At 39.9% G+C, this 27455-nt stretch overlaps 2 protein-coding genes across 7 annotated transcripts in view; one reads left to right on the top strand and one right to left on the bottom strand.

Annotated features, from left to right (window-relative positions):
* Positions 1–11884: 11884 nt before the first annotated feature.
* Positions 11885–13591, bottom strand: LOC144710652 (uncharacterized). Of its 6 annotated transcripts, none has more exons than XR_013583360.1 (5): positions 13323–13591; positions 13083–13223; positions 12433–12523; positions 12213–12292; positions 11885–12106 (listed from the first exon to the last, which is right to left on the bottom strand). XR_013583360.1 is itself a non-coding variant. In XM_078584472.1 (4 exons), the coding sequence occupies exons 1-4, from the start codon at positions 13575–13577 to the stop codon at positions 12076–12078; spliced, it is 507 nt and encodes a 168-aa protein (XP_078440598.1). In that variant the 5' UTR covers positions 13578–13591; the 3' UTR covers positions 11885–12075. The 6 variants fall into 6 exon arrangements, 4 of the variants coding, with proteins under 4 accessions (XP_078440598.1, XP_078440597.1, XP_078440600.1 ...); XR_013583359.1 differs by having other exon boundaries at positions 12433–12518; XM_078584472.1 differs by lacking the exon at positions 12433–12523.
* Positions 13592–23600: 10009 nt separating this feature from the next.
* GCT (RNA polymerase II transcription mediator) overlaps positions 23601–27455 on the top strand; it is a 38713-nt gene continuing 34858 nt past the window's right edge. Inside the window, exon 1 of the mRNA XM_078583667.1 lies at positions 23601–23763. The gene's annotated coding sequence lies outside the window, so the exon portion shown is untranslated. The remainder of the gene's footprint in view (positions 23764–27455) is intronic.

The raw sequence follows: 27455 nt of genomic DNA, 5'->3' as shown, positions 1-27455 counted from the left end.
CTCAGCCATCCGATCACTTTTCATCAAGTGTGGAATCGTCGTTGATCGTTGGATCAGTCGCAAGATGATAGGATCGAACTGTGAAAGTTTGGATTAAACCTTGATCGTCCGATTGAGTGGACTGTAGCCCACTCCCTCCTGATGACGCCACATAACCCCTTTGATCTGCATAGAAAGACAAAAAGGACAACAGTTAATATTACCATTATTTTCACGATCTGGTGGTTCTGATGGCGCCACTTCGCCCCCTTTTTAGTCCAATATTGCAAAATTTCCAGAAATGTTAATGTATAAATAACAAGTTCTCCTTAAGATTATGAAAATTTCTAATGTGCCACACTCTCCCTCTATGAGCGCACATGTGTGCACATCTGCGTATATGTCAACTCCTTCTAGGCATGCCACTTCAGCCCGTGGATATAAGCCTTTTTTGGCCTTTTTATCCTAAAAAAATACTTAGAAAATTGAATAAATTCTGGGAAATTTTCTAAAATTTATAAATTAAACATCTTTTGATTTATTCATCATTTTAACATGAAATTTTCACCCTATTTTATCACTAAAATTTTTATTTTCCATTAAAATAACCTTAAAGCTCAAATCATATTCAAATTAGTTCAAAATAATTATTTTAATGGAATTTTATTTTTTAAACAAAAATTAGATAATAAAAGGATAATATGCATTAATAGTTACTAATTTAGCCCAAACAATGCATGAATTATCATGCATAAACATGTATAAATTTTATATAATCACTTACTATGATCTATCCTTCCATATGTTTGATCTTTTAATTGAGCCCCTGATCTTTGTAAAACGACATCTTTAAACTCAATTCCTCCTAGAGAGACAGATTGAAAGAGAGTGCAACTTTGAGGGTCCATCAAGGGTGATCTTTATGTATTGAGTCCTTAGAGACGATCAATAGAGAAGTGGGGAGGATGATTTGCAACAAGAAGATGCCTTGATATCAGTGGAACTTAGGGATCTAAGGTTAGTCTCTTGCCTTACAATGACCCATCTTCAACACATTCACTTAGAAAGATCGTATCCATTTCATCATCGCTGTCCAATATCATTTATCCACATCCATCATCATCGACCACTTGTGCCGTGTTTCATCTACCACCTACATCATGTACAGCTACACCATTATGACCCCATCACGTGTTTTCCTCTCTATTCACCCAATGAACCCTAAACAACTACTTTCATTCATTTCATTCCTCACTCAACCCATACTTCCACTACCTTCATCACTACATCTCATCCCATCTTTCCATCATGTCTCGTCTTCAAACCCTCTAATCCTATAATAGACCCTAATACTAAACCCTAACTCTTCTTGTTATTTCCCCTTGTTCTTAATCTTAGCTTATCATCACCTATTCCCGTCTTCCTCTATTCCACTCACTCATTTTCACCCGCTTCATTCACATTCAATACTCATCTCATTCTTACTAAATAGTTATTAAACCCATCTCATCTCAACGTTTTCTTGTCCTCGTAATGTCACCATATTGAGAGAGCTATTTCTTGAAGACGCCAGGACTTTTTTGTTTTGATATCCTTTTGTTGTGCCTTGTCTCAAGTTGTCATTGGCTCAAAGGCTTGGCCCTTCGTAAATGACTTAGGTATAGAGCTCTGGCCCATAACTTGTATAAAAATACACAAGGCATTCCTATGATCTGCCCCTTTCTTTATTTAAGGCCAGATATAAGTATTAGAGTACATAAATATAATAACTTAGAAAATCTGAAAAACCTAGTTCACCCCTTTATCGGGTTAAACATTAGGCAGACAAACTTACAGGTGGTATCAGAAACTACCTCGACTTACAATTAGTACCAGTGAAGATAAGTATATCATATGGCTAGGGAAAGTGACTTAAAACTCATACAGGATAAGTTCTGTATGATATGTATGACCTTTGGCCAGGTTTGTTCTCGCCCTCTGATTGGCTAACAAATGGTCTCTTTGGAGGTAGACTTTGACACTCCCCTAATGATAATAGGAAATACGAAAATGTTAAACTTTTCCAGTAATAATAGGAAACATATTTTGAGCAATATTTTTAAGAACATTAGAGACTTGATCTTTGCTGGAGACCAGTGCAAGGTGTAGTTTCTTGGCACCACCTGCTCGTGGGTAAACTGAGATTTCACCTCCATGTGTATAGAAAAATTGGAATACCATCCAAGTAGCACCCTAGATTGGGTGGTCTTGAGAGAGCAATGTGTAGCTCTTGTAGGGAGGACTAGAGCTAACTCACTTTTGTGATTGCATTGGCCTGTAATTTAAGTAATTCGGCCTCTTTACTGGACTATGAGACATCAGGTTGTTTCTTGGATGAAACATAGGTGCAACGTTAGTGATGATTTTGCATAAGCCCAATGATCTGGGATTAAGAATTAAAATATAATCAGTATAAGTGAGGAGAAAATATTCGATTTGTATTTATAAAAGATGGACATGTCATTTTCAGAGCCATCAAAACCAAGCAAAAATAAAAAAGGAAAAGCTTATAGTAAATGATTCACAAAATGATTATTTAAAACCGTCGAGTGATGTATGCAGTATGAAAACATGATTTGGAAACTGATGATCCAAAAATCTGGAAGGTTGCTTCATGATAACATGACAATAAGCATGATAATTCATGCTTAAATCGTGGATTCTACAGTATAATTAAGCTGTTTTTATGCATGTTATCATGAATTTTTAGGTAATTTCACCGAAACTAGATTCACTAAATGATCATTCTTTACTTTAAAATTGACTATATTTTGAGGTTTCTATGAACTTAGTGGAAAAGAGATTTTTAAAAAATTAATTTAATGAAAAATTATCTTTAAAAGGAGTTATATATTGAAAGATAGTTAAGTTTAAATTCTCATAATTTTTTTGGAATTTATTGAATATTCTATAAGCATTTTCAGGGCAAAAAGGGGCCCATTTTCACAAGGCTGGCGTGCCATGCCCATTTGGCAGACGTCCCTATGTGGTGTACCAAGGAGACACTGACTGGGCACATGGGTGGAACATATGTGCACATGAAAGAAGACATATGGGAGCACTTGTGCGCGATTTAAATCTCAAATGTTGCCTCCGGTTTTGTAATGAAATTTGACCCAAATTTAGTCCATGTGAGATTAAATTCATAACTTGAGTGGAGCACTACGTAGCGTCACCCAGATCACACAATTTCAATTGGAGAAGAGGTGAGCTTATTGTTTCTCTTTTTTTATTTTTTGCAGAGAGAATACATAAGGTGACGTGGTGAAATCTGGTGTGGTGGACTTATATTCCATTGCATCTGATGGGCGCAAATGCACTCGATCAGATCTCTAACTATCGAACGTTGGAGCAGTGATACACACTTAATGCAGACAATCTGATGGCTCAGAATTACGCAAATCATCAAGAACTATCCGATGGCCATAGAAACATCAGAAAAAAAGGTCAAAATGCCAAAAAATCAGAATTTTGAGGCATTTTTTTGGGCCACTCCTCATTCCGTAGAAGTTTATGGCGGGAATTTTTTTTGGCCAAATTCTCTTTTCCCTCTCTTCCATCAGACCGGTCCAAAATGGAACATAGTTCCGAAACGGGGAGTGCTTTTTCATTTTTGTCTCTTGCCTAAGCAACTTTGTGAAACAAGACATTGTGGAGTCCCATTCTAGGTTTTTTGCTTTCTTCAAAAGGGTGAGTCCTCTGCTCTGATCATTCATCGTGTCATTTGCAACACGCCCAGCCAGGGTGAAATATACTGGCTCATGAAGTGAGTTAGAAGTTGAGAGCATTACCCAAGAGGGAGGTAAGTCCTAGATATTTTAAGTAGTTTTTTTATATATTCATCCTTCTTATTCTATCATCTTTCTCACATCCTAAGCATGAATTTTATTTTTTATCACGAGTTCTTAATACCTATGAGTAGGAATTAAGAGCCTCTACATCCGATTTACCACCTTATTTCATCATATAACTCTAATAGGATCTTCGTTATATCCATTGTGTTTCTCTTATTCTATCATCTTTCCCACATCCTAAAGTTATACTATCATCATATGTTACAAGTTCTTAATACCTAAGAGTAGGAATTGAGAACTTGTTCATACCAACTATCCATCTAAACTCATCATGTATATTTAACTATCTCCTCTTTAACAATCACTTACCTTATCCCCCTTCTCAACCCATTTACTTGCTTAAAAATCGATCTTAATCTCATAGTCCTCTCTGTGGTTCAACCTCTTGCTCACCATTTATGTTAGTAATTAGTGAATTTAAGGGTAAAATATAAATTGAATGATAAGTCTTGAATTACATATCGACTGGGATAATCCCTAAAATTAGACTTATCACTGCACTGGGATCAGCATTAAGAAACCTGTTTGAGATCTCCAACTCATTAATGTGGAAATTTTGACTGATAGTGAGAGAGAGTAGAACAGAAACTTTGGTCATTTTAATTACAGGGCTAAATCTTTTGAAGTATTGGAAACCAGGTTGTTGATTAAAACCTTGAGCGGTAAACCATGCCTTACGCATGTTGGTGGTGCCATTGGGCTTAGCCTTGGCATAGTAGATCCATTTTCATCTGAGGACATGCATATAGGGAGAGTGGGGAACTAGTAACATTGTAACATTTTGAATGAGTGCTATGAGTTCTTTAATCAGAGCTATGGGTTCCATTCGATGGATATTAGGTGGTCATCAAGCCAAATCACGCCACCATGTTTATTTAAGTTCATTGAATAAAATATTATGTTCATTATTATTCTAGTGTGATATTTATAATGAAGTCCGTGAATAAGTGCATTGACATAATGCATTATGATAAGATCATAATGCAGCGATCACTAGTCTTTAAACATGTATTCTAAATATTCTTATTCGATAGATAGTCGAGATGGAGATCAACTTATTCAGCTAGAATAGCAATAACTGATCCTACTTATACGATAAGTATAGCTGATCTTATGGTAATTAGTGTGGCGACACTAAGATAGATAGTGGGTTCTCTTTGGAGAAAGAGTTCACTGAATTGATTTGTATGAATCCCTAAATGGTATTATACCTACACATCAATTATGTTTATGCATGTCATGATTGCATAAGTGATCCATTTGCCTGAGACACCAAGGACATCTTGTGGATGGACAACTACATTTTGACTATAACTTACAAGTGTTTAATCATGGGATTAAACAGGTCATAGCTCAGATGTAGTAAGAAGCTTAGGGAGGCAAATGTGTGGTCAAGACATGATCATTCGCCCTTGGTAGAAGAGGAAATGGGCTCAAGAAAGATGATGCAAAAAAACCCTAGCTAGGGTAGTGAGGATATTAGATAAAGTGTTCTCTAATGATCCCCTTTATCCATCAGTACTAATCAAATGACGTATTAGGGTTTGACGATCAACCATACCCTAAGTCATTCGAGAGTCTCGCGTGGATGATAGATTATACATATATGATAAATGATGACGGTAAAGGTTCCATGAGAGAGTTCAAACACTACTTGGTATCTTCTAGAGCACGAGGTGTAGCTTGGCACCCCACGGGCTACAAACTTAACCTATCGATTGAATTAAATGGATCTTAGGTAATTAATCTATATGTTGATATATTTAAGTAATAAGGTTAGTAAATAATTGTTATCAGGACACCAAAGTTATTAACTAGAATGATACATGGGACTAGAGGGTTACACGCATAAGACCACAAGGGCATTGGTGAATATATTTTACTTTATGGGGTTTTTGAGAAAAATTTAAGTAAAATATAAATAGGGAAGGGGCACTCATTTCTAGCACCCAGGCCAGCCAGAATTGAGGACCCCCACTTTCTCCACTCAGCTCTCTTCTCCACTCAACCAAGGAGAGTGTCTTCATGGTGAGAAGATCTTCAAGATTTTCAAGGTGAGTTAAAGAAGAAGAGGTGGAGATCCAAGAGCAATGTGATCAGGTGGATATTTCTAGAGGCTGGAAATGTGAACGGCTTCAAAACGTTCCCCACAAGGTACATGTGATGTATTGTTTCATATATCGATTGAGAATCGATTCACGCTTCTGCATCATGGAAACCATGTTTTCCAAGGTTGAACCAAGGCACACAACCCAACACGATTTTTGTCACATCGCATTTTGGCTTCAATGAATTGTCAAATGACAAACAATAGATTATCCCCATTAATTAGTGGAGTCATCCACTCATTCAACCTTGTTAATGATTGGCATCAGAAAATCATCAAAATGACGTCATTATGATATTCATTACAAATACTTTTATTATTGTTTTATTGCGGGTGATGACGTAGACGAAAGAAAAATGTAGGATTTGTTGAATAATAAATGCACACATAGACCAATGATGGCAGAGCAAAAAGAAATAATATTATATGCTTTTATAGGCCAAAAATAGTGGCCCCAACCCAACATGTCACGAGACACATAACACCATATGTACACATCATGCTGATGTGTCCATCATATATTGGGTTTTTAAAAATGTGTGCTGACGTGGCACACACTGATGCCACACCGCATCAGACACCCCTTTATTTAATTATATTATTATTTAAATTACACAGTTATTCTTTTTTTCTCTTTTTCTTGTAGTGACACATGGCAACACAAGCAGTCAATTGAGGGTGACGTAGACTAAAAATGACGTGGCGACCATACAATTTAATGCCAAACAAAATACAAAACCCTAAAAATGATGCGACATTGACAAGGATATAAGAGAGAGATAAATGAATTAAACCAACGGCTAGGAATTTCCAACTTCAAGGCTTGATATCTGATGACCCAAAACTTTGATTGAGCTAAAATTTTGAGAAATTTCCAACTTCCATCCTCTGTCCATCCATATCGTTGGGAAAACATCTTTAAAATCAGTTTTTATTAGAGAGGTAGATTGAAACAAAGTGATGTTGTTTAAGGTCATCAAGGTTTTCTAGGTGCTTGAAGAAGATCAACAGAAAAGAGGAGAGGCTAATCTACATCAAGAAATCACCTAGATCCCAGCGAAATATAGGGATCTACGCTTAGTCTCTTGTCTTCATTGATTTATCTCCATCACATCCATTAGTTAGATCCATACCAATTCCAACAGTATCTACCATCGTCCCTCACCATCCACCATCATCCCTCACCATCTATCATCATACAAGTACGAGTGCCAGCAGATCAATAATCTATGCAATGATTTCTACGGGTAATGATTGAATGCTTGCACTTAGTGTGGCCATCAAATATAGGTCATATACTAGAAAGGCATTGGAAGTAAGTCCAATGGCTTTTAGGAATGTGCCTGGGACATGGAATATATGTTTCTAGTTGTCAACTAAATATTAACTACTTTATCTTTGGGTACATATATAAATATATTTATATAATTGCATATCATTAAGCTATCAATTATGGATCCCATTAATGTGATTCACTTAATTATAATGAGGGGATTAAGATATTTCTAAAAATAGTAGGGATATTAAATGTGCAAAGAATAATTCTATCTTAATTCTAATGATGGGATTAATTAAGATAGACTAAAGAGGATAAAGTATCTCCTCTTCCTATAAAAAAGGGCCAGGCCTGTCAGTCATAATGGGTTTTGACTATTCTATTCACCATCAAATTACTTAGGCAGACTTCATAAAGTCATCCTATCCTGATCCGAAAGGCCTCCCCTCAACATTGTTTGATGTTATTAATCAAATATGTGATGGATTGAGGAGTGTTTTACATTCATCTATGATCTTGTTCATATTTAAGAACAGGCGAAAGTCTCTTGGATGTTCTAAAAAGTGGCATCAGAGACAACTTACATTTTGTTATTAGGGATATGTAGTTTTAATTTCATGTGTAGATGTTGTGTGTTCATGCTCATAAAAAATGTAGTCATTGTATAATTGAATCATTCATCTTTAATATAGTCATCCTATGGGATACATTCATGCAAAAAATGACATCATTGTCACAATTGTGTCGTACATGACATAAGCCACTAAATGAGTATTTTTGTCAAGTAGTAGTTTCACTTCTTCAAGAGGCGACAATACATTTGGCGGTGGGGTGGAAATGGCAGTGGTGGAAATCATCTCACAGGGGGGACCCATGAGCCATGACCCATTTGAAGGTAGAGACCACATAGGGCAGTCATCGCCTCAAGGGCCTAGTGACCATTTTGGGCCATCCATGGGCCCTACATTCAGCCCAATTTTGGGCTGCAGAATAGGGCACTTGAGCAGCCAATACAGGAAGATCTGGGCCCTAATGGGGCCTAATCCACCAGGGTAGTCATTGCCTCAAGGGCTCTACATGGGCTGCTTATAGGCCCTGTGTGGGACCTAAAATGGGAGGCCTAGTTTGGGCTGCTCTAGGCCCTATGGGATCTAGTATGGGCAGCCCATTTTTCAGTGTTGTAGGGGCCCCACGGGACTTAGTATGGGTGGCCCATTTTGCACTACTCTGGGGCCCTGCATAACTCATTATAGGCAGCCCTTTTCAGGCTGTAATATTGGCCATGTGGGACCCATTATGGACAGCCCATATCGGGTCGCTCCAGGGCACATATAGGAGCTTATAGGAGCTTCTTTGGGCACCCCTTTTTGGGCACAATTCACAAGATAAATTTTGTCCTATTATACACCAATCACAAGAGCTTATAGGAGCTTCTTTTGTCCTATTATACACCAAATACACAAGAGTACATCACAATACATGGGCATAGAATTATTATCTGGAATCCCAAAAAAATTCACACAAGGAATAAATACATGATGCCCACCCTTGGATACTCTAACCGTTATTATTCCATGAGATCTAAAAGGCCAGAGGAATCTGATGAAGTAAATCTAAAAGCATGGAAAAGGTAAAATGGCTTGAGTTTGATGAATGCGTCTTACCCGAATCATATCAAACAGACCCAATTCATGAAGACATCATGGCAACAAGGTTTCTAATGGAAATATAAAATAAATTTGCAACTCATGAAAAGTGAAACTCATTATGGCACTAGATACTTGGTCATCTATCTCATCAGAGAATCAATCGAGTTATTTCCATTGACATTTTAGGTCCCTTTCATCAAAAAGACACTGACACTTTTTCCAAATCTATCAAGGAAAACAAATAAAACCTAAGACAATGGGGGCATTCGAGCTTCAGATGTATTTTTGATATGTAGAGGTATTGATGGATCTTTCCCTAGAGCAACTATGCATGCAGTCTTACATCTTTTAAGGCCATTTTGGCATCATAATGTTGATATTATCATCATTTTAATATGTTATTACATTTCATGCATTAATTTTTCACTTTTATTATGAATCTAATATGATTTAGAATTTTCAATATTCTAGTTGTTGAATTTAACATGTATTACATTGATTGTGGTTGTGATTGAAAACAACAAAGAGAACTTGTGACACCTTGGAGTAATATAATATTTGAAACCTTAGGCACCCATCTATATAGAGCTGTGATACATATTCATACAAACCTTTCACAAAATTCTAGGAGTATTACTCAGGATAATTATGTCAAGTAGTAAACCTTCTACTCAAAGGATAACCAGTTCATGTAAAGACCTCCTACTTAGTTCTGTGGTGCAAGGAGAACTAGTATCTACATGTGGTTTAAAGCATATACACAGGCAGAGATAACTACATCAGCCAATTGGACATTCATTTGACTATGTTTGAAGGAACATTATATTTCAGCCCACAAAACAGATTCAACAGCATCAGATAAATTGATCATGGCTAGTGGAAATCATGGAAATGAGAGGATGAGAATGAGGGATAATTCTACCCCTCTCCAATATAAGCCCATCACCATGGTGTGCGCGCCCATTGGTGAAGGAATAAAATTTCTAATCGACTCTAACACCATTAGCCAACTACATGTTTTCTCAGGGAAGACTACAAAGGACCCCTACATGGTAATAGAGGATCTCTCTGCAGTATATGAGATGAACAATTATCAAAGTATTTCTTAAACCGAACATTATACTTAGAAATTTCATTTAAGGCTTCTTGTTTATGCAACAGTATTTATATTTTCCCTCACGAGCAAAGGTTGAATCCATAGGGAATAAGTATTGAATCGCTCAATTTTATCTATATTTATTTTTTTGGATTTTAATGTTTCTTTTTGAAATTCACTTAATTTACCAAGAGAAAACTAGTTATAATTATTTCAAAATATCTCTCTAAAGGTCATAAAGTGTGAGTCCTATTTAACCCAATTGATTCAAAGTTTACATAATAGTTTTGAGAGTTTTTACTGTAGTTTCAAATTAGAAAAATAATAGCTAATTTTAATTTTAAATATGTTAACCGGTGCTTTGGCAGCGATGGGTGATGGTTGTTGGCAAATGAACATGTGGATTCGTGAAGATTAAAGAGATATTGCCCCCCTGATTCGAAATGGAGATGGAGCCGGATATGCACTGACATTATGCAGAATAGGAATTCCTGTGATGTATTAAAATGGGATAAGTAACGTGCGGTATGAAAAATATTAGAATATATTAGTAATTTGATATTCTGTGGAGAAATAAAAGAAGAATACTTACTTTATGTCATAGATATCAAAATTTATGTACGCATAATTCAAGGCATACGGTGGAAGTTTTGACTCTCTTGCAGGGTACATAGAGAAGTTAACTTAACTGCATTAAGAGTCTTGCATAATGGCTGGATTAAGAGGATAGGAGCTTGACTGCGCCTTTTAGCTGCCGCCTTGAAGTGCAGGAGGCAGTGATACTTCAGTTTCGTTATGTCATCTTCCAATATTCAATGAGGCTGCCTAACTTACTCATGAATTAGTATGATCTCAGTAAGTAAAGGCTTATATTCTCCTAATCGAAATTATAAAATTAGAATATGTATCATTGGACTCAATTTTTTCCCTATCAAGATAATGAACACTATCGAGAAGATCTCAACATATTGTTTTTCCCGGGCAGGATTATTCCTACATTTCATTTTATTAAAGAGTTCAATGAAAAATATTATTTTCTATCTCTACTAATTATTAAGCTTATAAATTATAAAATAAAATTTCACAGTTTGCACTCCCTTGTAGCAAATCACATTGTAGGCCCTAAAAGATATTAACTTTACTTGGCATATGCCTTTCATTTATCTTCCTCCAAATTCCATGAATTTTATATGGATTGAATCCTAAGTCCAGAAGTTTCTCATTTTTATGGGGTACATAATAATCAGCAAACTGGTAAAGAAAGTACCGACAAAATTTAGTAAGGAAACATTTAATCTAAAATTTACACAAGAATTAGCTATACAAACAATAACGTTTGTATAAAAATTAAAATAATTATTTGAAACCTTATGATCATCTCACTGTGAGGTTGAAAGTATTCTCTCTTAGAGTCCTCTAAAAACAGATTCACAAAAGTCCCAGGCAAGTTATGTCTGATGAAGATTCCTCAAGTTTGGTGGCGTGTAATGAACTTATTTCTACCATTTTATAATATTTATCTTCTATTTATTGAAGGTTACTTTATCGCAATCTAATTAAGTCCAGTAACTCTGTAAAAGTCTTCAATTTCAATGATTGTGAGAATGCCTTGTGTTTGAAATCCTCAATCTTCTCTGTTTCAATGATTGTGGAGCCAGGATGATATCACACAAACATGACAGTCTTTTTAATCTGTTCTTGAAACTCTGTTTAAAACGATCAAGCTTGACCTATGCAACTGGACTGAGGGGTGAGAGTTTCCAGTTTGATTCTTAAGACAGGATCAACAATTTTGATTTTTCAATAATTCTAAGATCAGGAGTATCGATTTCTGAATAACTCATGGCTTTATCCTAATGGATGTTAGTCAGTGGAGAAGTCTAGTAATTAAAAGCAATAAATAACAGTTTTTTAAAGCAACTATCTTCTGGAAATTTATATTTCCATGTTCTTTTCCAATAACATTCACAGCTTTGAAGGAGTCATTCTGTAAAAAGTGAGATGGGATACGCAAACCAATTTCCCAGTCTCACCCTTGAATTCCAGAGAGACAACTAAGACATTTCTCCCTTGCTTTAACAAATATCCTTCAATGCCCACTTTTTCCTGCGCGCTCAATGTGAAAATAATCAAGAAAAAAGGTCCAATTTTGAGTAAACCGCTAAAAATCAAGGTTAAGATTTTAGTCATCATCAAAAAATTAATAACGTACCACGGCAAACTTGAATTAAAGATGACAAAAGGCCAGCATTCACAGCATGAGCTTTTCTCTAAGCAGGTATAAAAAAAATTCTGAAAGGATCCGACCAAGAATAAAATCATTACGTCTTTCAAAACCATGACTCTTTTGGGTTTGTTCATCTTCCTGGTTTTACTCTTCTTATTGGCTCTTGGTTTTCAAAAAGTCAGAACAAACTTTTCTACACTCTGACCTCGGATCATGGCAGGTCCCTGAATTTGAAGGCTTCATAGTCAAACATGGTTGACTCCGGTAATTTGTCTTCTAAAAACTTTTTAACTTCCCTTAAAAAAATAAGTTCTCAAATGAATAGTTATAAAAACATAATCAAACTCATATACCGATGCGACCGAGTCTACAAAAAAATCTGAGCTAGGACAGAATTATCTGTTTATATCTTTAACAAAGACAATAATAAATTGTAAGCCTAACTTGTGAACGAGTTTCTATGAGAAGACAAAGTTAAATCATTTGCACGCTCGACTTAAATATGAAGCTTCCAACATGAAGAGACAGTGCAAATGTATAAAAAAAGAGACCTCATATGTATGTGGAAAGTTTTCATTGTTTTTCTTACGTCCAGAGTTGTTCTAAATTCAGGCAAAATAAACCTTGAGTAAATTTCATCTTCTTACACGCGGATCTTATCCAGTAAACCCTCAAATTCTTCCAAAAAAGATGCCCAATCAATATTTTAATCTCAAAAAGGAAATGCCAGACCTCTTCCATAATCTTTTACAGAAATGTTTCTTCAAGAACCATACGGAACAGTTCATGGATAAACTTGAAGGTTATGGCAAAAAAGAACAGCAAAAACGAAAGTTCAGGAAAGAAATGACTTACGTTGATCTTCGAAGCTGAAAGGCAAGAGACATTGGACTCCCCCAAGAAGAATTCATCATTGCTCACTGTCATTACACAGGCTTGCGCCACCTGCTCTGCGATTACTCCAATCGCTCCGCCGTGCAAGGTATTGTAAAGATTCTTTCAATTGGGAGAAATAGCACAGCAATCAGAGATCAGAACGAGATAAAAGTTCGAAACAGCGGATCAATCTACCATAAAAAACGTTAATTTACTCACAGTGAGCTGAGGAAGAACAATCAGAGAGAAAATCACACGCCCTCGCTCGGCCGCCTCCAATTTCATCGCGCTACGGATGAGTTTTACGGAGAATTGAGCCTCCTGAGATGATCCCGGCAGCTCGCGCGATTTCCCCAGATGGCCGAGGAATGCTTCAACAATATCGGCATGATGCAATTGGGCAGACGAAATCTTCGATCTTTCCACTTCCTTCTTCTCTGATCTTGGACTCCGCTGGAATTCAGAGGTCCCCATGTCGAAGCCTCTCCCTTCGCTCTCCAAAAAATCTTATATGATTCTATTAATATATAGACAGAGACATGGACATAGACGTGGACATAGACATAGACATAGACATAGACATAGACGTAGGCATAGACATAGACATAGACATAGACATAGACATAGACATAGACATAGACATAGACATAGACATAGACATAGACATAGACATAGACATAGACATAGACATAGACATAGACATAGACATAGACATAGACATAGACATAGACATAGACATAGACATAGACATAGACATAGACATAGACATAGACATAGACATAGACATAGACATAGGCATATACATAGACATACACATGCACATACATATACACATAGACATAGTGTCACGCTGTCAAATCCCGAGCTAGGATAAATGCTCAAATTTAGCGCATGACACTATGCTTAGAGCAGAACACTGCGCAACCTTGATCTCTAGCAGTCGTAGTCTTTGTAATAGCTTAAGTATGCAGCACCATCGGGGAATAGGATCATTGCATTAATATCATAAAAAGTTTACATCATAGTTATGAGCATTGCATGGGGAAAGACCAGGGACGATACCGAAGTAACGAGATGAAACCCAACACGCCTTAGTAGTGTCATTCTTGCACCTTGAGGCCCGCCGCTCCACGCGCACGCGCACGCGCCCGTCAGCCCCTTCACTACACGCGTGCCGAGGCTGGGTGCCACACGCCTGTGAGCATGGTGATCACACACGCCATCGTGTGATCCGCTCAAACGCCTCAAGATGTGTATTGTGCGCCCAACGCGACTCATAGGGCGCCATGCGCCTGCATCGTCTTGGCGTTGTCTGTGCGCTAATGCCTTAGTCTCATGGCTGGATGCCTCTCGCCCCGCACACAAAATGCGCCCAGTGCGCGCAAGGCTAAGTGGCTCAACAACACGACCCCACGAGCACCGCTGCGACACTGTCGTACAGCCTACGTTTCCCGCGTGCGCTCTTGGCAGCCCGCGTGCCCAGCACACATGGGTCTCCCCTGATCTGCCGCGATTGAGCGCCGACAGGCATACGCACCTTAAGGGTGATGGCCTAGAAGATTAGGGCTGCACGTTATCGTGTGTAGTGCGTGTTGTGACATGATGTCGAGGAACTCAGTCTCCAAATCATGAGTCCCATACACGGACATGTCCCCATAGTTAGCAGGTAGGCCTCTATGCAAAAATACCGCATATTTTGGGCCATTACACATAGGCATATACATAAACATGTACATAGATATAGACATACATATACACATACTCATACATAGACATATATATACACATAGACATAGACATAAACATATATATTGACATAGATATGTAGATAGACATTGACATAGGCATAGACATAGGCATAAACATAAACATATACAAAGACATAGACATAGACATGCAGCTAGACATAGATATAGACAGACATACATAAACACATACACATTACACAAACATAGCATAGACAAATAGACATAGGCATACACATTGACATAGGCATAGACATAGTGTAAGGCCCCAAAGTATGCAACATTCCTACACGGAGGCCTTCGTGCTAAACGTGGGGACATATTTGTGTGCTGGACTCACGATTTAGAGAATGAGTCCTTTAGTGCATCGCTACAACACACACTATGGGCGATGACGCCTGACCCTAAAATTTTAGGCCATTACCCTTATGGCGTGCGTGCCCATCAACGCACAAGCACATCGGATCAAGGGAGGACTGCACATGCCATGCGCATGGGCCGCCGATTACGCGCGTGCGGGCGTTGAGCGTAGGGGTGCGCGAGCTCGACGGCAGTACCACGACGCTACACGTGGAGTCGTGCGGGTATGCCAACAGCACTGTGTTGCGCGTGCTAAGGTGTGTGCGAATTACGTGTGCGGGGCGGGAGACATTGCACCAGGAGACTAAGGCATATGTACACAGAGTGCGTAGAGATGGCGCAGTCGTTTGGTGCCCCGTGGGTAGCGTTGGGCGTGGAGCACCCAGCTTGAGGCGCCGAGCTCGGCGTCGTTCGGCGAACCACGCGCGATAGGTGTCAGCACGGGTGCTGGTGGTGCATGGAGTGTCAAGGCTAGGATGGACGGCAGAGGCCGAGCGCCATGCCCACGGGCGCTTGACGCCCAACCTGAGGGCACGCGTGTAGTGGCAGGGCCGGCGGGCACGTGCATGGAGCGACGGCCCTCAAGGCGCAAGAGCAACACTACCTAGGCGCGCGGCACCTCGTCTCATTACTTCTGTATCTTCCCTCATCTTCCCCCATGTAATGTCTATGACTATGATATAACCTCTTTACGATATGAACGCAATGATCGTATTCCTCGATGGGGCTTCGTTCCCACCCTCTCCTTTAACCCCTTCTATGCGTACTTAAGCTATTGCAAAGACATCACCTGCAAGAAATCAAGGCTGCTCAATGCCCTGCTCCAAGCACTGAGGCCAGCACACACCAGATTCGAGCATTTGTCTTAGCTCGAGATTTGACCGCACGACACGTAGGCATAGGCGTAGGCATGGGCATGGGCATGGGCATGGGCATGGGCATGGGCATGGGCATGGGCATGGGCATGGGCATAAGCATGGGCATAAGCATAGGCATACGCATAGGCATAGGCATAGGCATAGGCATAGGCATAGGCATAGGCATAGGCATAGGCATAGGCATAGGCATAGGCATAGGCATAGGCATAGGCATAGGCATAGGCATAGGCATAGGCATAGGCATAGGCATAGGCATAGGCATAGGCATAGGCATTTTGGCATAGGCATTTTGGCATAAGCATAGGCATATGCATAGGCATAGGCATTGGCATAAGCATAGGCATTGGCATAGGCATAGGCATATGCATAGTCATGGGCATAGGCATAGGCATAGAGATAGCCATAGGCATAGGTATAGGCTTGGGTGTTCCCACAACCATAGGCATAGCCATATGTGTAGGCATAGGCATAGCAGCAGTGACACGTAGTCAAATCTCAAACTAGGACCAATGCCCAAGTCGAACGCATGCTAGCCTTAGTGCTTGGATAGGAACACTGAGCAGCCTTCAATTGTGTAGCAGAAATCTTGAGCAATAGCTTTAGAGCGCTTGGAGGTTAAGGAGAGAGGGTGGTGACGTAGCCCCGTACATGAAATGGGTCATTGTATTATATATCAAGATGTATTACATAGTGATGTCGGGCATCGTCTAGGATGCCGTCCGGTCAGTAACGAGACAATGCTTGGTTACCAAGATAGGGGTGTCAGACGTCGTCAATGACGTCATCTGACGGATAAACCCTAAAGGATATGTAACTATGAATGATTCGATGTGTCATACGTGGTCGTACTTGGAGGCCCCGACTCGATGAGGCGTGGCAAACTCCGAGCTCCGAGGGGATGTCGGGAGACAATGATGGTAGCTTCATGATCCTCGTCGGAGGGACAACAGCAGATACGGTGCCAAACAGAATAAATCCGTAGGGGCTCGCACGTAACGGATGAGCTCGACCCTTACCCGTAAGACTCTCAAATTCGTAGTTATCTTTCAATCCTCTCTCACCTATCTCTAGCTCGAGCGCAGTGGAGGCAATCAAAAATATACTGCAAAAGGTAATGTAACTAGCAGGCGAGCGGACGGCATACCTTATTGGTGCACTGCTCGTCGTCAAGACCTTCGAGGATTGCAGCAGTCAGTGCGGGTTGCGATGAAGATGAGCCGGAGAGAGAGATCATTATGGCTCAACTGGCGGTAGGGCGCAAGAGCGAGGGGGAGGCGGTTAGTGCGAGGCCGGGAAATGATTGACCAATATCAAAGGGCCGAGGGAGGGCCGCTGGTCAAGACCTTTGATACGATTTTCCCCTGGCTCCGTGGGAGGTGGGATCGAGGTAGGCCCGGAGGGTCCTAAGTACCCATGCGGCCGCGAGAGTCACCGACTCCCACAGACAACTCCAGCAGTCGCTTGAGGGTCAGGTGAAAGGCACTCAGCCCCTCTATGGACCAAACCCCCACGTGCGCATGGACTGGGCGCAGGACATGAAATGGGTTTGTCAGATCCAATCGGCAGGGTGCAACATACTATAGGGCCATCGATCAATCAGAAATGCCCGTTGGAAGGGGGGGGAGGTGCGTCGGTCCCTGTCCCCAGGCTTGGATGTACTCTGGATTGACGTTGGAGGTGTAGTCAGGCCATCGGACCTCCGTTGCTATCCTTGTGGACGTTTGTAGCAGTTCGGATCCGACGAACCCCAATGGCAGCATGACGAAGTCACGCGGTAACCGAACTACTGCAGACGTCCACAAGGATAGCAACGGAAGTCCGACGGCCTGACAGCGGCGGACCCATGCCCACGCGCACTAGACGATCATGGGAGCTAGCTCTTTGGGGCCTGCGGTGATCAAATTCAATGGGTGGGCTGGTTGAAGGCAGAGGAAACACTCTCAGTCTTCACCGATGTCTTCTCTCCCGCTTGTGGCATCGTCCTCCTTCCCCTCCCTCATGCTTCCTCCTCCCTTTTCTAAGGCAAGACCTGAATTCTGAACACAAGACTCAATTTGATAAACACAGGTCTGTCCTTCTTAGGGAGCCACCCCTTCCCTTAAATAAGAAATTGAGATGGGCCCTAATGAGGTACATTAGGGGGGGAAGGGTCCATTAAGGGTCCCTTATATAAGGGGCCCCTATTACAACCAAATAAAAGAAAAGAAAACATAAAAGGGGTAGGGGGATCCAAATAACTAAGGACCCCTTTACAAAATAAAATTAAAAGACGCACACAAATGACAGACGGGATGACGTATGACGAGCTGAATAAAAGAAGCAAAGAAAGACACGAAATATATGATGACGTAGCGAACAAGACGATGGACGAACACACAAACGGAATGATACTGAAAAACTGAACAATCACGAACGTGCTTTCACCCGAGGTATTTGAACCCGGGCGACTTCACGGTCACGTTGGCATGCCGATTGGGTTGAACTTGAACCGGTGGAGGCGCTGATGATGATGATGTCTCCAAAGACGTCTCTAGGGACATTGGCTGTTGCGCACCATCACATTGTGTTTGTAACCATTACATGGAGGGTGCTAGGGATGATACCGAAGTAACGAGATGAGTACCCAAGCACTTGGGTAGTGTCGCTTCTGCACCTTGAGGCCCGCAGCCCCACACGCGCGCTTATTGGCACGGTTGCTGCACGGGTACCCTTGGGCTGGCGCCACCTACTAGTGGGCCTTGGCACTCAACACACCTGCTGGTCCAATCCTAGCCTTCACGCTTTCTGCTCCACCAGTGCTTGTGCGAACACCATTGTGTGCTGCCCCCCATACACGCCACCCTGCTTTGCACACCAAGCTGGGCACTATGCGCCCAACACTACCTACGGGAGCACCTGGCCCCCCCCCCTCCAATCGTCTTGACGCTCTCCGTGCGCCAATGCCTTAGTCTCCTTGCGGGAAATCTCCTAAACCGTGCCCGCACACACATTGCGTGCGGCATGTGCAGGCCATCCCCAAAATGCACCTATGCGTAGTGCTTAGCGCCCGTGCGCACCCTTGCACATCTCTCGCTTACGACGCCAACACGCACAACTTGCCTTGATCCACTGCCTTTGCAAGCGACATGCACAAGCACCAAAATGGGCTTGGCTTTAAAGATCAAGGTTGGGTGTCACCACCCATGATGCATGTGGTGTTCACGCTTAAGGACTCGATTCCATATCCTAAGTCCAGGTACACGGACATGTGGTCACAAAAAACATGCATGCCTCCGAGCAGAAAATGCCACCTACTTTGGGGTCTTACATGTACTGTAAGGGCCCAAAGTAGGCGACATTCTCACATAGAGGCATGCCTGCTAACTATGGGGACATGTTCGTGTCCTAGACTCATGATTTGGAGATTGAGTCCTAAAGTGCGACTACTATAACACGCTCTATGGGTGGTGACGCCCACCCCTGATCTTTTAGGCCAACGTCCTTATGGTGTGTGTGTTTGTTGGCGCTCAAGTGTGGCGGATCAGGGGAGGCCCACGTGTGCTCAAGGGATGCGCATGCTTGACAGTAATGTCACGGTTGTGCGCGGGGTCGTGCGAGCATACCACACGGTTGTGTGCCCCGTGCGCGTTGCATGTGCGAGGCGCGGAGCGGGAGACATTCCGCTGGGAGACTAAGGCATTGGCACACAGTGAGCACCGAGATGGTGCGGGCGCGTGGCCCCCCCACGGGTAGTGCTGGGCGTGAAACGCCCAACTTTAGGCGCTGAGCACGCGGCACCCAAGCGGATCACGCATGATACTTGTTAGCGCAGGTGCTGTTGGCACTGGAGGGTCAAGGCTGGGATGGCGCCATGCCCATGGGCACGTGGTGCTAGGCCCCGATGCACGCTGTTAGTGGCTTGGCCGGTAGGCTCGTAGAGCAACAATTCTCAAGGTGAAGGAGCGACACTACCAAGGCATGCGTCACCTCGCCTCATTACTTCTGTTTATTCCCTCGTCTTCCCCCATGTAATGTCCATGACTACGGTGTAACCTCTTTATGATATGAATACATTGATCCTATTCATGAATGGGGCTTTATCCCCATCTCCTCTGACCCTTTTCTATGCAATCTTAAGCTACTGTGAAGACTTCCGATGTAACAAAGAAAAGCTGATTAGTGTTCTGCTTCAAGCACGGGCCGACATGCGTCGCAATCGAGCATTGTTCCTAGCTCGGGATTTGACCACGAGACATGTAAGCATAGACATATTAGATATATTTATATGGTCACATATCAAGTGTTTATGTGGTGTTTCTAGTGACTCATAAACTTCTAGTGCGTATTATGATCATTCATTCCACGAGATGATGAGTTAAATAAACAAGGGTAACTTTTTTGTAATCACTTTGTGCTCAAATTTTTAGAGTTATTTTATACGTGTATCATCTATTAAATATTTATGCCTTGGAGTTTTCATATTGAAACTTGTAGGATCAATTAAAAAATCATAATTTTAGCTTCTTAAGATTTTTTTGGATACTAGTTTTCTCTGTTTTTTATGATATACGTGCATATAAACTTTGTACCATTTTCCAAAAATATCATTTAGAATAACATCAGACTTGATTATTTTATTCATATAATATTCACTTTTCTACATTGTAGCACCATACATGTTAAGTGTATTTTCTAGCAATTCTAAAATACAATATCAATTCAAATCACAATTATTTATTTATAATATTTTATGCTCTTCATTTTACATCAATATAGTATAAAATCAATATATTTCCTTTTAGTAAATATCTATTTGGCGTGTTTAGCTGAAGGAGTTATATATGGTCTATAAACCAATCTTGTATTCTACATCTCGTTCAACAGTCATTAGTGCAGAATATATTCCTTCTAATGCCCATTGATTCTTGTAATGAAGCCCCAAGGACACGAGCAGTTATAAGTGAATTATGATGACAACATACTGCAATATCATACATCATTCCCAATGTATCCAAAATATTCCTATTTATATGATATTTGAGATCAACCTCGAAATATTCAGACAGAATTGCAGTGACTAATTGTGTCAATATGGTGAGGATGGTTGATCTAGTAACCATATCTGTGGATACATCAATGATATATTATGGATGATTTTTATGAAAACATTTAATGAATAAATGTTTATGCATTCTTAGATGTTTTATACCTATCTGCTAACTAAGTTGGCTAATGTCACAGTTGTGTAAGTGATCCTTAGATGTAAGGCAAAAGAGCATCTTGTGGATGAATTACGAGTAACTGACTGTGGGTTTCTAATTAGTCTTGGCTCACATGTAACATCAAGTCCCTGAAGCTGGTTGTGTGGCCAAGATGGGATCTTACTCACTTGGTATTACAATCTAGATACAGTTGTAGTACTTATTCATAAAAATTGCTGTTAAATTTTGCAGTATGCGTTATTTCACCATTTAATTACACAATATATTTTAACAGGTTCTAAATTCTATATATGTTATTCCTTTTCTCCTAGGTGCTTAAATTTCACTAATTTATTTTAGGGCATTATGTGGTGACTATTTCTTGTTGAAATTTTTATCCCAATTAAATATGATTACTTTTTTTCATTGCACTATAAATATGCATTTTTATAATGTAGGAAAATGGAAAGAGAAAAATGAGACATTGTACATAATTCGTAATTATCATATTATACTTTTCGAGATGGGAAGTCATTTTGACTCATACAGTGATCAAAAAGCATGGATTCATGTGTAAGCTAGAATATAGATTCATGTCGCAAAGGAGGTTTCAATACTGCATTAAAAATGTCACGCAAAAGATTGAAGACTAAGGTAGATAAGTATTTACAATCCATGAAATTAAACAAATATTGAACCTAATATCTCCATTTGGATTATATTATTTTGATATCACAAATAAAGTAATAGGTCTTCAAATATCACTTATTGAAGTAAATATACTCAAACCCCTAAGTTGATTTTTTTGAATTTATTTTAATGTAATGTATTTAGTCCAAATTATACCCTATTCATTGGAATGACATGAATTTGTCTCACTCATTTGCCATGATACAGATTTATGAACTCTCATTGACGTTGGGATTGTCAAATTGGTTTAATATTTTTCATTATCTGTGAATGCACAAATTGAGATCAATGCCTTTGAATGTCATATTGTTAGTTAGAGTGTTTTTTCATGATATCTAAGTACAATTTTGGATCCATTAATGGTTGAACTAATCGATAACAGGTGTTAGGAAAAAATTATGGACATATGTCAATAAGTACGATTCAATTCAGTGCTCTATCTTCTGTTGTGAAAATCTTTAAAGTTTCATCTCAATCATGCCCCTCAAACAAGACAATCAGACCATTGGTGCCAATAACTAGACTGATACACCTAAATTTTAGGAGTTTATAAATAGGAGAAATTAACTTTTTATCGAATAAAATGTATCTACTTTAAAATGGTTATTCATGACACGGATTTGAAAGCAACTTAAAATTTATTTTTTTATGCTATCAGTCCCTCATTCCCATAGGCATTTTTGGATGTCACAAATTTACCACCGTGTTATAGTAGAGTTATTCTAATTTAAAGATCTACTTTTACTAATGGATATAGTCACTACATTACTCAAACTATGTCTCTGTCTCTTGAAAATATATATTTTGAAAATTTGACGTTTCGAATATGTGTTTTACAATTGAAACGTCTCTTGAAATAGTATGAAATATTAGTATTCTTTGATCATCTTATTTGAAGTGTATTGAGATATAAGATCCATTCAGTTAGATTTGCAGTTGATAGAAACTTTAACAAGCAAATGTCTTAACTTGTTTTCATCAGGATTGACTTTGTAATTCGGGAGAAGATCAAAGTCAAAGCAGTTTCATACTTGTCAAGAACAACTAGAGGGACTTCTCCAGTTTGTATAATAAGACTCATTATTCACTCCCATTTCTTGAAACCATACGCGACTTGGTCCAGTTGTTTCTCATAAAATCCACACTAGTTGTTTCCCATAGGCATTATTCACATTGTATGTTACATAGATAAGAGTTATAATACATTTCATCACCCCATATAATTTTAATTAAATTGAGAATAGCGCAGATAAATTTATATTACCACTTATGTTTTTTAGGATATCATGAAGTTATGATTGAAATGTTTAATCCCACATGGCCATATCAACCATCTAAAAAATCAGTTACACTCAATACAAAGATATATTTTCCAATTTATACAAGCAAATGCAGAAATTAGATTGTTCATAATACTCAATCCTCATAGAGATAACATTATCATTAACAGGAAATTATTCTAAAGTAGACTTTTTCTTGATCCCCCCAGATTTTTAAAATCCTCATAAAATAGACTTTTGGCATAGAAACAGAACTTAAAATTCACATCTATGAAAAAAACAAAAAATACCCTCTTCTTATAAAAATTGCCATGTAACCCGGCTCAGGCAGACAAGTGTTGAAAAAGAAGTATTTTCTCTCCAATAACTCCTCACACTCTCTCTCTAGACTCTCTTTCTCTCTCCACTCTCTCCACTCTCTCCACTCTCTCCGACATTCTCCGCTGCCGACCACCGCACGACCGCCGCCCGACCGCCGCCGTGGTTGTGAGCAGCCGATTCTTGCTTGATTCAACCATGCTCATCAGGTAATTCTTCGTCTATCCCTTATCGTCTTGTAGAAGTTGATTTTCTTGAAATTACCTAGATGATTGCATTGATTTGGTAATAGGTTTAGCGCGCTGTGGGTATTTTTCATTCCAAAAATCTGCACTTGCCGTGATCGCGTTACCCATTTTTCATTTCTCAAGTTTCTCTGGCTGTATCTGAGTTGCATGTCCTTCGCGATGTCAAGGATCGCTTAAACTGAATCAGTCTAGGCGTGTTTTTATTCGCTCTGTTTACAGCGTCTGTAGAATTTAATTTCTGCGACGTGTCTATGTTTTTCTGTTTGTCTTAAGACTCTCTTGTTACCGTATCTTACTTTGAAATGAGTCATTAGCTCTCCGAGAAAAAAATTGTAAACATTTGAAAAGCGTGCATTTGTGTCTGATTTCATGAGACACTGCCATTTGTATCACATATAATTAGATGAGTTAATATTTGTTTTAAGCTTTCCATTTTATGGTTTCGATTTCCGTTTCTTGAGGATGAGATCATATTCCGTGAGAGACGTCATGGCCATTTACGTCGTGTTTATATGCTAAGAGTAGTTATTTTTTTTTTAAAGTACTAATTTTATTGTATTTTCTCATGGCTGTATCTTATTTGAATTAGTGTTGGATTCTCCTGTGAAGAAGAGTGTAACGGGAAGAACCTGCTTAGTTTAGGTTTGGTTTTCATTTTGAGGGTTGTGACTGTATGGCGTCAGATGTAGGCAGTTTACAGTAGACATGATTTCTGATGTTTTTTTGGAAAATTTTGGGAGAATAACCTGACGAGCTTATTTGATTTTATTAGTAGCTTAGATAGATTATCTTGATTGAGGAGCTTGGCCTGAGATCAGGCGTGAAGAACATAATAACAATTGTTCTTGGAATTGAACGGAATCGAGTTATTGAATTATAAATGATTTAGATACCAATTTTGAGATCAATGATATCCATCGATCTACCATTCAATTGGGGGCCTATTTTTTGTAGAGAATTATACTTTGGATTAAAACTTAGATATTGATTAAATAGTGATATCTGTTTGTTCATGGACATCTCGTTGAATATATCATCCAAATTCAAACTATATTCTTTTAGGGGCCAGATCCGATTAGTCAGGTTCAAATCATGATCTGATCATCTCACCAGATCGATCAGAATGTCCGGATCAGTACTGACCCATTGAATCTTAAAGTCTGATCAATTCCGATCGATGATAGATCGTGGCTCAACAAGTGGAATGTAACAGTCACTCCGATCACAAAGTGGGACGGGGATTCTTCATCAAGTGAAAATTAAACGGGAAGAGAGATTATCGAGGAGCGCGTACTGTTTTCAGGGCAACACAAGAGAGTTTGTGTCTATGTCTGCATAGTTATTGCGAGTGTCGTTAACTTTGTGGTCTGTGAGTATAGGACTTGACAATGGTGTGACCGCTGACGAAATAGAGAAGACTGCAGAAAATTTGAGGAATTAAGAATAAGATGTAGAGTTGATCCAAAGCAAAATTTATGTCATTCAAAATATCGGAGGAGTGCTTTGAGGGATAGATTGGCAGGCCAGTTACTCATGCTGCCATGGGATTCACATAGTATTTTTGTGCTTTTTTCAAGTTGAATATAATCGTGAATGAAAAGAGGGATAGAAGTCCTCATCTCTATGGCAGTGTAATTGGCGCCACATAGAAGACAAATTGCAGGGATTAAGTTAATTTGTGTCAATTAGTCATATTTTGTTGATTTCAGACTAAGTCAGATGGCATCTGTCAAAGATTCCCAAACATGTCTATTGATTCAGGTCGAAATTCATCTCAGCCATTTTCCGGTAAGATTGAGGAGATTCCCAAACATGGGCTTTGAAGAACAATGCATGTTCACAGTGAGATCATGGAGCACTTTCTTCGTAAATTGGGGCAGATAGTTATAATTGCGTTGTTCTGGGTTTTAAAAATTGATCTGTGGTGAAAATGACTTGTCTTATGTAAGATTGTCATTGTACTTCTTATGGAGGATAATTATGTTGTCACGTAAAAAAGGTGCATTTACAATGTCTTATGGAGGGTCTTAAGAGTGTTCATTGTAAGATCCATGATGATTCAATAGGGGTGAACCCAGCAAATCAGATCTCAGTCACAGACATTTGTTAGCTTGTCATTGATCAGACCATGTCACTCGGGTCTAAATCCTGAACATCCTGGTAGAAACTTGATAGTTTCTACCATGAAGATGAATATGATCGAGCGGAAAAGAGGGCCGCCAGGACAGCGCGTCACCGGTATCATTGTCATGGGATGGGAGGGGGTTGCCAGGAAAGAGTGCGTCAGTGGGGCTTGGCCCTCTCGAAGAGAGGTGGTCGCCCACAGATTAGCTGAGGGGGGTGGTAAAGATTACTCTAAGATTCTCAGAACATAATTTTGATTTCACTTCTTCTTTGCTGTCATCCCAAAGTGATGGCTACTCTATATAAAAGAAAAGCACCCAGGTGCAAAATGACCAGAAGGCCCTTGTGGGCTTACCTGGATGAGTGGTGGTATAGGTTGCATCACATTCAAATGACGTTACAGTTCGTTTCGTAATCCTTAATATCATTCTGATATAGTCCTCTCCCATACCACTGGGAATTCAAATTGGGGACGGCCAGGCCTCAACAATCCCATGAGACAACTATAATCTGAGTCTATGAGGGGAGGTACTCAGATCCAAATATGCGACAGAAAACTTTTCAATAAAACGAGTATAGAGAATGAAGAACAAAGCGATAGAAGATGGGAGTGAGGACCTAATTGGAATCCCTTCTCTGGTCTATGGCGGGTCTTCTGGATCTGCCAACCCTCAACGGTTGTTCAATTGTCAAAGTCGCCAATTCTTGAATATTCTATCCTGGGATATCTTCCCTAATTGCTATTTATAAACCTACAGGACACAGGCCACTTGAGGATACACTTGCATTTACGTCTTTAATCTCCTGTGCTTCCTTCTCTGAAATGAGTACATCTCTGATTCTAAGACGAAGAAAAATGTATGAAGAAAAGGTGCCTTTCTATGAAGGAAAAGACAGTGCACACAGTGTCACTCTGATAAGAGGGCATTCAGGTCATTTGGACCAATGTAATTCCTTTAAATAGGGAAGATGCCCACTCCGTTGGACCTTCTCCTAGGCGACGTCCACTTCGCCTGCCTCCCATCATGCCGAAGTCCACCCCGTATTCCCTGTCCCTACGCCAACGACCATCCCGGTGTCTTCTCCCTCCCTTTCGGTCCTCTCCCCGATATGAACTTGCAGGTTCGTATCACACTCACTGTGGACTTTTGGACCAGAAAACAAATTTGCTTACTGTTCATAACTTTGCACTATGTAAGCAAGGCATGGAATGTGTGTGAGCGATTTCTCGCTGTTAATAAGCTTGTGATCAAGTCCAATGGCAATAGTATGGCCAAATAATTCTTCTTAACTCTTAACAAGATTGGGCTGCTGGTTAATCTCCGAGAGGACCCAAAGGTTTCTTCTTTGTTTCACCTACATTCAAATTTCCATGCTTACAATTTTCTTCCATAATGCAGCTCACTGCAGTGGCAATGGACAATGTCTCTAATTATCTGAAGAGGATGATAATCCTTGCTGAAAAATTGGATGGTGGAAATCTACAATTTCTGTCAAGCAGCGCGTGCATTTTATGGCCCATCCACGGA

The sequence above is a fragment of the Wolffia australiana genome, chromosome 12 (genome assembly GCF_029677425.1).
Source record: "Wolffia australiana isolate 7733 chromosome 12, ASM2967742v1".
NCBI classification, from domain to species: domain Eukaryota; kingdom Viridiplantae; phylum Streptophyta; class Magnoliopsida; order Alismatales; family Araceae; genus Wolffia; species Wolffia australiana.
Note: the sequence above shows the minus strand (reverse complement) of the source record. Positions and strands in the feature narration are given on the sequence as shown.

What these genes read in the sequence shown, in the direction of transcription:
- LOC144710652 (XM_078584471.1), bottom strand. Translation starts at nt 13,577, where the DNA reads ATGGGGACCTCTGAATTCCAGCGGAGTCCAAGATCAGAGAAGAAGGAA. An exon ending in TTGTTCTTCCTCAGCTCACT is followed by an intron (nt 13,224 to 13,322) that starts GTGAGTAAATTA and finishes CCCAATTGAAAG; the next exon opens with AATCTTTACAATACCTTGCA. An exon ending in TTTCAGCTTCGAAGATCAAC is followed by an intron (nt 12,107 to 13,082) that starts GTAAGTCATTTC and finishes TTGAGCGCGCAG; the next exon opens with GAAAAAGTGGGCATTGAAGG.